Genomic DNA, 13,318 nt, shown 5'->3' on the forward strand with positions numbered 1-13,318 from the left:
ATGGGTTCTCAGAACCAAAGTTTGAATAACCTCTAAGAAACACTAGATTTGTAGCTTGAAATCTTAGCCTGATATGTAAATTTGGAGAATCAATTTGGGAAACGTAAGTAGAGGAACACAAGTTACATAACAAAGAAGTACCATAGTGCTCTATCTGGGTCTGGTATTTCTGAGCAAGCCTGGAAGCAAAACTCGTCCAGAAGATGACCTCTACTGAAAAAAAGAGGTTCCTTCAGACTTCAAGTATCCTCAAGAAGGCAGATATCCTCAGGATTACTGTTCTGATATGACGGTTAAAATTCTATATACAAACTCCTGAAGTTCTGGCATCCTCTTGAAGATCTGGACAAAAGCAACCAAGACTGAGATGGCAAAAGGAAAAGCACTTATAAACTTTTCTGAGTTTAAGATTGAAAATTCTTGTCTCTTTGTTCCTATTTTTAGGACAGCAGATTTAGGTTTAACGCTCTATGGTGAAAGCTTGCCAACACAGCTGCTTTTATGCAGCCTCTAAGAAGTACAATTTGACTTCTTTTTAATTGCACATGCTTTTTTTTAATTTATTTTAAACTATATTGATAATTTCTCCCCTTACTATTAAAAGTGGCAAGGTTTTGTTCTCTCCAGTATGATAAAAAAATTGTTGTTCAATCATAGTGGATCACCATAATTTAAAAGCATTTAACCTGCACTGCATTTCCACAGTCATTTTCTGCTCTTCACCAGGACACATACATAGAAAACCAAGAGATTCAAGTGGTGAAAATCACCACAGTCATTGTAAGTTATTGAGAAGTGTTAAGATAAACCGAAAATAGCACCAGTTTCACTGTACTAAAGGTTGCATATAAGGTATATCAAGTTCTGAGAATGCCAGTAATAACACTAAATTGCTTCAACTGCTGAATGCTCAAAGCAAGTTAACTAACAGCTACTACTAGCAAACTAACATTCAGTTACCACAGAACAAACTTCACAGTTTTTAAGATGTAGCACTCAACTACACTTCTGTCAGAATAAAACAGGTAAAAACTCTGACGATGTTCCATGTACATAAAACAATTCAACTTTCTTTCATGCATATGTGAGATGCAGATGCTCATAACCCTATATTCATGTACGTGCTTGCAGTAGATCAGTAGATCAACTGAGAAATACCTGTAGAATAAAACTCCCATCTGCCTATGAAACATCACTTTAAGACGTAGTTTGCTGGTGGTCAGGGAAGAAAGGGTATTCTACAGATAGATTAACAACTAACGGAGTCTGAGAATTCAAAAAGAAGTCCCGAAAAAAACAACAACTTCAACAAAACTGACCTCTTCAGGCGTTCACATCAACTACAATGAACTTGGATCTTTTGCAGACTCCAGATTTTCCTGCACACATGCAGGCATTAATACAGCCAACAAGTAGAGAATTGCCTAAAAATAGCTCTAGCAGCCTTTCCTCTAGAATGCAAACACTGCCGTTAAATACAACATGGCAACACTTGGGATCAGTGTGGATTTTGAAATACCACATGCAAGCTATTCAGGTTTCTTTAAACAACAAAAATAGCAATAAAAATAATGTCAAACTTGGTCTTGCTGGTAAAAATATCTCATTTTCCAAATGTAAATGTTAAAAAAAAAAAAACAAAAAAAACCTGTAATGGCTTTTATATACCATAGATTGCTTATTTAAGTGGTACACTCAGTGAAACAGATGTCATTGCACAATATCTCTGTTCCACCCACATTCTGTTCTCCTAGTTGCCAAACAGAACTGTTTTGAGTTATTTACTGAGTGATCAGATTGAAGTATTTCTGCAAGGATCTCCACGCTACATGAAAGAAAAAAAAACAAACAACAGTACTTAAAAAACCAAAATGGAACTGCACATGATGTTCTATTGTGACTTAATTTGGTCAACATGCCTTTGCTAGTAGAGACTACCAAGGCAGACCAAAACCTTTAACAAAGGGTCAAAAAAATCTTATCTTTACAACTTGATTTTTTTTCTTTCTTCCTGACCCTTACACTGTTTCAACTTTGTGTTTTTAGACAACTTCACTGAACCAAGGAAAATACAGAATTATCACTAAATCTTCTGTCTCAGTACCCAGAATTATTTTTTCTTGAGTAGAATATCTACATGCAACCCTAAATCCATGCCATAATATTACTTAGGTTGGAAGGGACTTTTGGAGGTGTCTGGCAGTGGGACTGTAACTTCAATTATTGGGCCAATTCACCCCACAGCACTCAGTGAAGCTTTTCAGCGATACACCACACGTGCCATTCTCCACTGTAGAACATAGCTATCTGATTTTTGTTCTGTTCTTTCATGGTGTCTTGTTTTTGAACCTTTCCTCCTTCCTTCTCCCAGCCTTGTCACAGTGATCTTCGGTTGATTACAGACTGCAGTTAGGCTTCCTCAGTGAGATGGGGAAGGAGACTAACCTTGCCAGCTGAACGCTGCACAAAAAGACCAAAACAACACTAAATCAAAAACAAAACAAAACAAATTAAAACATACCTACTCTGTTCTCATCAGTGTCAAACTGTCACCAGAAATCGAGTTATAAGATTTCTCTAAACCTGTGATCTTTTAAGAACCCAAACTGCATTTGGTTAAAAGTTAGTGAAGGAAAATAGAGAACAAAATAAAATCCATATATTCTGCATTCACATTCACAGTGAACTGATAAACAGGGCAAAAGAACTTTAGGGAAAGCTGCTAAGCTTGAATACTTGCAGAATTCGGGGGAGGAAAAAGAAACAAACAATGAACAAACAACAAACAAATGAAAATAAACCCACAAGCACTTCAATTCTCAAACATAACAAAGAGGCATCTAAAACATGCCTAGAGACATGCGTGCATTCTGCAGCAGAGTGAATACATATCTAGCCAGTGATGGCTAAGCAGAAAAACCTTATCTATGACCTTTTCTCATAGTAAGTACTGTCCTTGTTAAAAATGTGAAACTTTCTTCAACCTCTCAAGAAAAGTGGCACTAAAACTACTAATGTTAACATCAAAATACATTTTAGTATTCCAAAGGTTTCTCTTCTCATCAGATTTTCACTCATCAGTACTTGTTTGCTATTAAGCCACCTAACCCTTCAACTTTCCAGATTTATGTTGCCTTATTTAGAACTCTGGACTTTGCTGAGCTGCTTTCAGATTACAACATAAAGTCTTAGGGATAAATAAAGCAAGCACGTTTCTTAGCAGACCACTTGCCACTTTAGCAACAGCAGAATCAATAATGGATAAGGAGGAGTATAGTTCTCAAATTTTTCATTCCCATCTAATTTCTCTGCATCTGTAATATGAATACGCTTCGAGAAAAAGCAGTGGGTACATCAAACCATGAGAGTGCTTCAGGAGTGAATGAACTTGACTTTTTTTTGAACATCAGTGTGCTTAAAGCATTTATTCAGTGCCCAATGTGGATCTATTTTTCCATCCAGTTGAAAATAACTGAGCACTTACCATGTTATTCTAGCTATTCTACACAACCCTGCAGCAGAGAGTCCAATGCAATCGATTCGCATACTGACTAGAGTTTCAGGCCAAGTATGTATTCACGTGTCCTGCAAAGCTAGTTTCTGGACAGATGATAGTGCTCTAGTTGTTGATAGCTTTTTGATATCCATAGTCCCTTCCTATTATTGCTCACATCTAGCACTGACTGTGGAAGTATTTACAACACACTGTGAAAGAACACATTTATCTGGAACCAAACGAATGCAGTAGAAGAAGCACTTCATTCATTAGCGCAAATTGTTGGTGTTCACTCTTCATTTTCTTTTAAAAAACCCAAATTATGCATTTTGAGAAAGATAAAGACAAGCATGCTGATTTTCAAAAAAATTTGAACAAAGAGGAAAGTATGAAATTACAAGAAAGTGTACATGTTAAATTTGGTAAGAAAAAATAAATATTTATTTCTTTGTTTATTTAAGAGAGAAAGTCATGTCTTTATTTGGATCAACTTTTCTGTGGTTTCAGTTCCTAAAACTAAAAACACCTGTTTGTACTGCTCAGATATCAGTACTGTTCTTCAAAGTTCGGCATACAGAATCATCAGTATTCTGTCAGCCACAGGCAGGTAGCCTCTCTCATTACAGGAGCCCAGTCTCTCTGTCATTCTGTTATCTGCTTGTACACTGTTATGGGGTTGTGTCTCTTCTAAAGTACTAATATGCCACTGTGAAATGAAAGAAATGAGTGAGGTGTTCCCTGACACTGAATAATTACTGGATAATAAAACCTTATCTGATGAGTAATTCTATTGTCAAATAAAACTAGACAGTTTGATTTCATTATCAAGTATTCAGTTAAGATAGTGTCTACATACATAAGTACATACGGGTTCCACTTCAAGAGTCCTTTAAATGCAGTCTGCTTTAAGAAAAGATCTTTTTAAGAGATTATGACAATTTCTGAACATTCGCTGATCACAGACTTTTTTTTTTCTTTTTTTTTCTTTTTTTTTTTTTTTTCTATATGGCAAATTCTGAAGACAACCCTGCTTAGTTGAAATACTGTGAAAGGAAAACCACCCAACTAAACAGAGTACCTCTGGGTTTTGCCATTATGATCACTGCTTTTCCAGATAATTTTTTTTCATAGAATGTCACTAATTAGAATAGGATGTTGGCATACCATATGAACGCCAGTAAATGAAAAACATCTCCAGAAAACATCTATAAAAATGACATTATGTATTGCTTTGAGTGCAATTGCTTTTTTTGAAGAAGGAAGTGCATTAACAGCCTTTAAAAAGCCAAATCTTGTCATGAGATTCCCCACAGCTATTGTTACTGCTGAACCAAAAGGCTTAGGGAAAACAAAAACTATTATATCTCAGACCTCATCAATGTTGCAAAATGCTGAACAAAGGTTTATGTCATTCCGATGGCATTTTGTCCTGCTCTCTGTGCAATCTGGATCATTCTGGAGCTAAAAGCTATTGATTTACTAGAAAGCAGCTTCATGTTTTGTATTTTCAATCCTATTGGTCGGATTAAACAAAAAGACCTTTCAGCAAAACACAGAACTTTTTATATTACTAACTGGACTGTACTCAAGTCTGTTACAATAAAGAAGGAGTCGGCACTGATAGCAGCAGTATTACACTTATGCTCATTAAAAATCAACAAACCTTTCCTTCAGCGTCTCCTGTTGTAGCCTTCTCAACCTTGTTCCTGTTTAAAATTTTTTTCACCCATTCTTCCACTTGAACATTGAACTTCATGAAAGTCACATAGCAAAAGTATGCTGTCAGGAGCGTTAAGCTTTCCCACCACATGATTAAGTTATCCAGAAAAAAGATGATTAGCAAGATCAAGTCAACGATGTAAAAGGACACATCTCGAAAGAGTGGCCACCAAGTAAGATTCAAGATTTCTCTAGAAAATAAAGCACACATTCCAATCACGAACAGGATATTAAACACAGCAGATCCCACTATTGTCCCAATGCCGACATTGCTGTGGGATATAAACACTCCTATTAAAGAAGTGAAGAGTTCTGGGGCCGAGCCACCAGCTGCCATGAAGGTTGCCCCTGCCACATCATCGGATATGCTCAGCTTTTCAGTGATGACAGTCAAGGAAGGAACAAAGAACTCATCACAGACTATGGCTAAGGCTATGAACATGTAAATCATTCCAATAACATGCAGTATCACTGCACCCTTTCTTCGTTCTTCCAGAGAGAAAAGGTCCTCTGGGTACTCTCCCTTGGAATGCTCTTCTGTTGCATTGTCATGTTCAGCTTCATGTTTCATAGACGTAGGTGAATCTGGAGTGCCACCTTCATTCTGTTCCATGAAATCCAACAGAGTTCTTTGGTGACCATGCACCAGCTTTTGGCTATCTAGGCTGCTATCCAACACCTTGCTATGTGTTTCCATCTTGAAAAAGGCACTAATTGAAAGAGAGAAAGTACTAATGGCCACTACACTGACAAGAAGCCCTATTATCCTTATCAGTCTCAGTTTTTTCCTAACATTCTGGTGCCGTTTGCAACCAAACAGTGGTTCCTTCAAACACCACTCTTCCAAGACACTACCAACAGTTTTTTTGCAAAGAGCCATTGTGAGTCCTGTGTGAGATGCTGAGGGAGTCAGATGGATTGTTCCTTCATAATTTTCTTCTGCTTAAAAGGTAAAGGTGCTTTAAGGGTTCTTCCATCAAGTTCTTTTATTCTTCATAGGAAGTATTTTCTTCATTCGTACTAAAAGGGGCAAATAGGTATTATTAACATTTGTAAAAGAATACATGAATAAAAGCTTTTATAGACTTGGCTAAATTTAGAATTTAAAGCAGAATATTACTGACTGCAACACAGTACCCTGCCTCATACCCTCAGGCACAGCAACAGTGTGTCTGCTTCAGCATTAACCCTGCGGATAAAAGTCTATCAGTACTCAAATCACTTTATGCCACGGCTCAGCATTAGGACTCAGCTGATGACAAAAAATCCTTGCAGAAAGGAAGAACTGTTCCCAGATGCACAACAAATGAAGAAGCTACTATTTTAATTGCTACACCAAAGGTTATCATCTTCTGTAATTACTTTCTTCCACAATCACGTAGTGCCCAATTCCCAAATGCAGAGGCAGTAATGTATGAAAAAAGCAATCAAAGTGTAACAAGCATCTCATCAGGCTTCTATGCAGCTGAGGTAGTATTAATTGAAATGTTACACACATGTAGAGCAAGTCATTATAATGCGTAGGTAACACACAGAGCTGCTGGAGTAGGATCGAAATGAAGATCTGAGATACACACACCTTCTTTAACTCCTCTGCAAAATCAGCTCAAGTTTGCACAAAGAATTCAATTTGCTTCTGACCAGATCTAGGACATTAGTTTAAGCTAGATAGCACAAGAGTTTCATCCACCTTTGATTTTATCTCACACATTCAGCTATAAAAGTAGGAAGCCGAACACTTTTTGGCATTTATTTTTTAAAAGCACCCAACTTACAGATTGTGTTAAAGAAAACAATTTAAGTTCATGCCTTAAACTTAAAGGCGATGCTGAAACTTTGAGAATATGAGAAAGACTATTCATATCAGCGCAGAGTGGTGGAAGGACAATACTTTCAATACAGGAAAGAAAAAATTAAGTAATTATTATATAACAGGGACTGTGATTACCTAATTCAAAGACGACAACATAGAAATTAATTACATACATGTTATGCATAGCAAGCCACATTTTCTACAGCACGAAATATAAAATTGACTATCAATAACTTCTGATTACGATGTAAAACCAATGCGTTACACCACGTACTCAAGGCGCTTGCAGTAAAAGCTGAATTTTGAAGACTATATGAAATGCCGATTTTGTACTCTCAAAGAGAGAATTGCAACTACATAAAAGTTCCTAAGTCACGTGCAACATTTCCTCATTTTACAAACGGCACCCGCGCTAAGATGTCATAGAAACACGCTCCATCCCCAAAATACAGCACCACAGTGGAGATTTTCTATTTTCCACCTGAGAGTTGCACTCACCAGCCTGCCACACAAACACCACACAGGAAAGGCGGCAGAACGACAACACCGCTTCGTGCAACACACGTGCCACACGGGCCGATCCCCCGACCCAGCTCCCCCCTGTCCAGCCTGTCCCCGGCACCCCGCCAGCCGCTGCCCGCGCCCCGCGGAGATGCCGCACCGCCGCTCCGAACTCAGCCCAAGTTCGCCCCTCCCCGCACGGCTCCGCACCGCACAAACTTTTCTCCTCTCCTTCCGGCGAGCCGGCCCAGCCACGCTCCCCGTGCCGCAGCCGCCGAGGCACTGACCTGCCCGTCCGCGCGCGGCTGCCGGGGGCACGAGGCGCCCCGCAGCAGCCGGGTACCACCCACATGGGCGGGCGGCCCCGCCCGGGTAAGGCAGCCGCGCTCCGCCGCAGCCCAAGCCCCGCCCGCCCGAGCCCGGCGTCGCTCACTCGCGGAGCGCTACTCGGCTCCGACGCCCGCAGGGGCTCGGGCACCCGCGGCCGCCGCTACTGCCCCTTGCCGCGCTGACTGCGGCGGGCGGCGGCTGCGGGTCCGCACCGCACCGCCCCGCACAGGCGGGGCAGGAGGTGGCCCGCTCCCGCCCAGGGCCGCCGGGGGCGTTTTAGAGCCCCGTCGCCCCCCTGACGGGTACGGGAGTGCGGGTAGCGGTAAGGGAGCGGCGGCAGGGGCTGCGCGTTTCCTTACGCCTCGGGTTGCCGGTTAACGGAGTTAAGTAATATTTGCTGCCTCCATAGGCAGTGATGAGCTTCGATGAGAGGGGTAATTTTAAAAAGGAAATGTCTTCTCATCAGCGTGTCCTTTGTTCCAAATGTCTTCTGAAGGGAAATCAGGAAATGAAAGAAAAGAACATAGCGTTTTTGTTCTGACTTTAAGGAAGGAGACGTGCCCACCGATAGTTATTAATCATCAGTAATTTACTTAGAAACACAAGTGTCTTTAAACTGCTCTTCAGAACTGGCACAGAGACCGATGAACTGCGCTCCCTAGAAAACAGGGGAAGTTCAGATCCAGACCTTTCCCTTCCTTCATCTTTCAATATAGGTATATCCTCAGTAAACTCTGGTTTGTTAAGCAATAAATTCAAGATTCAAATACAGTGGAACTGCTGCAGTGCCTCAGCATCGCTACCTTCATGTGCTAAGTGCTGCAGATTCACTAGGGCATAGAGGTGCTGCTCTGCTGAAATACCACTTGTGGTCCTACTTGAAGTCTTTGTTACAGAAAGCCACGAAGCAATCTGCGGGTACAGTGAGGTAACCTAATGTGGGTAGGCCAGCCCCACAGGAAGCTGTTCACTGAATGAGCAGAGCTGGGAAATACTTCCATGTGGACGTATCTGACAAGTGCAGAGATCAGGTGAGAGCAAGCAGAAGCAGTCTGCTTGCATGGGGGTGGGCAGTACAGTCTTGAAATTGAGATCTAGGAAATGCTTGGTTGCAAGCTCACTAACTTTATTCTGTTTTCAGTGATGCCCTTTTCAAGTTCTGAAGAAGTCTACTGCAAGAAGCAAGCAGATAGTACTCTTGGCTACTTTGGGCTACAGAATAACTTTGATTTTTCCAGCCTCTACTGCCTTCGTTTCTGAGCTGTGATTTCACCAGTTGGTAAACAACATAACTCTATTTGTGGGGAATACAAAGATGTGTTTTGATTAAGTGGGGGGAGGGGAGAGCAATGACTGACATTTGAAGTATCCTCACAGCTATTCTTGGGATATTGTATGAAAGATATTGGTTGTCCAAAAAAGTCTGAAGCATGTCATCTGTTTTCATCTCCATACCTGCAGTTTTCAATGCCTGGGTCTTTTAGATTACTTCAGCAATGATGGGAAACTGAAAAATTCTAGAGAGCTGTGAGATGGTGAAAACTTGTTCACAGAAAGCGAATAGGTATCCAAGGGACAACATGGCCTTGCAAGAGATACAAAACAAAACAAGGTATTTCCAGAATTTCAAAAGTTTCAAACAATGGCAATGTCTTTTAAGTTGCCTTAGAAGACAGTTGTTGGCACAGGTGGTTTAGTTGCATTTCACGCTAGAAGGTTCTCATTTTAGAGGCTGACAGGTAGTGGAGGATGCCTATTGATTACCCACATCATTGCATCATCCTGCACCTGAAATATACAAGAACATGTGGAAACTGCTTTGACCATCCACTTAGGGACATGACATACACAATAATTCATTAAAATGCATTTATTTTATTAATAAAAACCTGCATTTTATGTATGTATGTATATTTTATGTATATATATGGTCGGTGTCTATATATGCGGAACACAGATGGAATGCATCAACTGTGCTCCTACTCAGCCATGCCAAGGCTAGAGGTAAGTGTGCTTATGTGAGTTCTTGTGGTTGGTGCATTGTGGCTTGCAGTTTGTGGGGAAAAAAAAAGGCCTTGAAAAAAGATGTCCAGATGTTCTTGCAGCTTTGTAGATGGAAAAGACAGGTTAAGATATGTGTGTAGTGCCCCAGTATCCATCAGCTTCTGAAATATTAGTGAAAGCAGCTGAGTCTTGTGAATGACCACAGTGAGAGAAGAACTGCTGTAATAACATTATTTATATTATAATGAAAAGACTTGAATTGCAGTATCCATACGTTTTTCTGTAGTTGTGGCAGTTGTGTTCCCAGTAGCAAACATTTATTGCAGTCCAAGGAAAATAAAAGCCATAACAAAAATGATGTAGTACCTAGATAGGTATCTCTTCATTAACCTGACCTGTTCTTGCCTACATTTTGCATAATAAAGATGACAGAAACAAAAAAGCGCTGTTCAATTAGTGTTAGGAACATAACTAACAATAAAATAGATTCTATATTATGCTCTCAAAATTAAATGTCAGGGCATATCCTGGCTAAATGCAGTATAATTGGGTTAGCTGAATGAACCTATCTTTGGGCTACATCTGGCTTCATGTTTCTCTTAAGTAAGAAGAGAAAAGACATCTACTAGCTAAATGCATTCTGCGCTTATGCATTTGTGCCCATGACTAGGTGTTCATTTTTATATAAGCAGGACACATTAACCGTTTTTAATTTACTATGTGGGATGCACTCTCTGAAACAGTAAAGCATTCTTCTTTATTCTTTTGCAGTATTTCTTTGCTGTTTTACATCCTAGACTTGTTATGAGCAAGCACAGATGTGTCTTTTGTCCACAGGAGAGGAAAGGAAGAGAGAGCCAAATGAAAAATCCTGAATGACAACATCTCCAAGTATCACAGCAGTACCTTCTAAAGCTGGAAGATAAAGCTGATGAGGTGGTTACCATGGCTACAGAAGCGGCATATTTGAATGAAAATTGATTTTAAGCTTTTAAATGCTAATTGCATCTGTGAAAAGGTGACATTTGAAATATCTTTTTCTTCTCCCCCTCCCCTCCCCTGCTTTGCATTGTACAACGAGTGAAAGAAGAGGGTGACAAGTGTGACAACACAGAGTTAAGTTAAAACACTGATGCAGTCTTCAACACTAAAGTATGTCGTACCATTTGCTTGTGCAGTAATAAAAGTAATAAGCGAACACATATATAGATCACAGTATCTGAGGAGCAAAAACTGTATCTATAACCCAAGTAATACATTTTTCATCATATTGTGAAAAATTAAACAGCCTTATTTAAATTAATCATCAGACCAATTTTTTTCTGGTAGCTCATAATAAAGAGGCTATTAAAACTTAGCATTCAGAAACTATTATAAATTCTCAGTGACGAGGAAATTTCGCAAATGCCTGAAATTAGAAGCATTTCTTATTTCATTTCATACATCAGGAAGTAAACTTGAACTTCTATACAGCGGTAGACTCAGGCCAGAGGGCAAAGGTGCTGTACGGACCAGTGTCACTGTGCAACTACTGCTAATTGCTGTCACACCACCATCTGGCCATGCTTAGGCTTTAGTTGTAGAAGACATAGAAGGTGTAATTTACCTAGCTGTAAGCATAGGTTTAATATGATCTCAAAGCTTTTTAACTTGCAGTAGGTTGTTACATCCCACTTGTTAGCGCTTGCTTTTTGAAACACTCCTGATAGGATTACTGTGTGAAACATGATCAGTTGTAATTCAAATTTATATTTTGTTACGAAAATATATATTTTTTGTAATTCTTTGAGGGGTTTCAGATTACTTTAGGTTTTTTTTTTTTTTCATTTTTGTTTTTTAATATGCAGTATGAGAAATCTAGTGGTTTTGTCTATGTTCTGCTTAGTTGCAATACGCACTGTAACAACTTACGGTAAGGAGGCTAAATTTTTGATTCAGTTACTGCTAATGAACACTATGAAAAAATGTAGAAATACATCAAAGGACAAAGGCTTTTTTTGTGCTGTATTTATAGAATACTAAATAAAGTTCTTTTCTTATAATGTCCAAAACAATGAGTAGGCAATCATGAATGAGTATATTAGTCTCCGTAAGGGGCAGCCTTCATAGAATCATAGTTGAAAGGGATGTGTAAGAGTCCCTTCAAGTCCATCTCCTAGGCCTGATACATCCATATCAGAGCAGAACCACCACAGCATGACATCTAGTGACATGACAGAAAATATACTGCATCCTTGTTGAAATCCACTTATCTAGATACATAATGCCCAGGTGATTGTTTTTACTTAAACAGTCATAGAAATTCCCAGTGAGCAGGGAATGAGGCTCTATGACTCTCTCCTTCAGATTCCTTTCTCTTTCAGACATGCTAATTTTCTCCTATGACATTCCATGTATGTTAGTGCCATTATTTAACCTCAGCAAGGAGGTGTGGAGTCAAAGGGAAAGCTTATTTCATTACAACCTGTGGTTTACCGGGCTCATTCATGAGAAAAAACCCCTGTGAGCTGGCAATTCAAGCAGCCTTAGGATTGCTTGCTGGTTTGGTGGATGAGCTCCAGTATTGCTGCCAACTTCTCAGTAATGTCATGGATCTTGCTGCTTCAGCATGAGATCTCCTGCTCCTTGTGTTTTGAAAGACACAGGAGTGCCTCAGCGCCTTCCCAGAAGGATGGGAAAGAAAACTGGGAAAAAAACAAAGCAGGACTCATGGGTTGAGATGAAAACTATTTAGTAAGACAAAAAATAATAGAAAAATAATAGTAATTGTAATAGATATATACAAAACAAATGATGTACATTGCAATTGCTCGTCACCCACTGACTTATGCTCAGCCACTGTCCAAGCAGCGTCTCTCTGCCAGGTGAACTCCCTCCAGTTTTACTGTTCAGAATGTTGAATGTGGCATGGAATATTCTTTCAGTCAGTGGAGTCAGCTTGCTGGTTCTGTCCTTTCTTTGCTCCTTGTGCCTCCTCAGTCCTAGAAGCTGAAAAACTGAAACGCCCTTGGCTCTGTGCTGCACTGCTCAGGCAACAGCTGAAGCATTGCTGTGTTATCAACATTGTTATTCTCCTAAAGCCAAAACATAGCATCATACCACACACTATGAAGAGAATCAACTCTGTTGCAGCTGAAACCAGGACAAGGTCAAGCTTGATATAAGCTATAACTGATTACTTACCCAATCTATTTTTGCCCAGATCATCATCAAGGCAGAGCTGGAGGCAAATGTCTCCCACTGGCCATACCATTCTCACAAATTAAACTACTCTGCTATGCCATCATGCTGTAATTACCCTTTTCTTTCTTTTCTTCTATTCACATGTTCAACATGCTCAGATTTCTTGCATTTGATGAGTTACAGACTATTTTTCTGCATCTTTGCAGTAATCTGATTTTTATGTAAACTCAGACCTTGTGGAATGTTTCAGGGAAATAAATCTAAGTTTAAAA

The 13,318-nt window shown here is 39.7% G+C and overlaps 1 protein-coding gene and 1 long non-coding RNA gene across 4 annotated transcripts in view; one reads left to right on the forward strand and one right to left on the reverse strand.

Moving 5' to 3' along the window:
* SLC24A2 (solute carrier family 24 member 2) overlaps positions 1-7,872 on the reverse strand; it is a 105,181-nt gene extending 97,309 nt beyond the window's left edge. For 2 of the 3 annotated variants that reach the window (XM_042877488.1, XM_042877486.1), the window contains exons 1-2: positions 7,740-7,823; positions 5,160-6,235 (exon numbers count right to left, since the gene is read on the reverse strand). In XM_042877488.1, coding sequence (XP_042733422.1) covers positions 5,160-6,095 — 936 coding nt within the window. In that variant the 5' untranslated portion in view covers positions 6,096-6,235; positions 7,740-7,823. Of the gene's footprint in view, positions 1-5,159; positions 6,236-7,739 lie in introns of all 3 variants that reach the window. The other variant, XM_042877487.1, reaches the window with a different exon arrangement.
* Positions 7,873-8,294: 422 nt separating this feature from the next.
* LOC122183521 lies at positions 8,295-11,191 on the forward strand. The gene is made up of 4 exons (XR_006180276.1): positions 8,295-8,890; positions 9,001-9,138; positions 9,321-9,471; positions 10,701-11,191. It is a non-coding gene; the product is annotated as an uncharacterized LOC122183521 (long non-coding RNA).
* Positions 11,192-13,318: the final 2,127 nt, after the last annotated feature.

The sequence above is a fragment of the Lagopus leucura genome, unplaced genomic scaffold (assembly GCF_019238085.1).
Source record: "Lagopus leucura isolate 7727_CA_CO unplaced genomic scaffold, USGS_WTPT01 Super-Scaffold_100018, whole genome shotgun sequence".
NCBI lineage: Eukaryota > Metazoa > Chordata > Aves > Galliformes > Phasianidae > Lagopus > Lagopus leucura.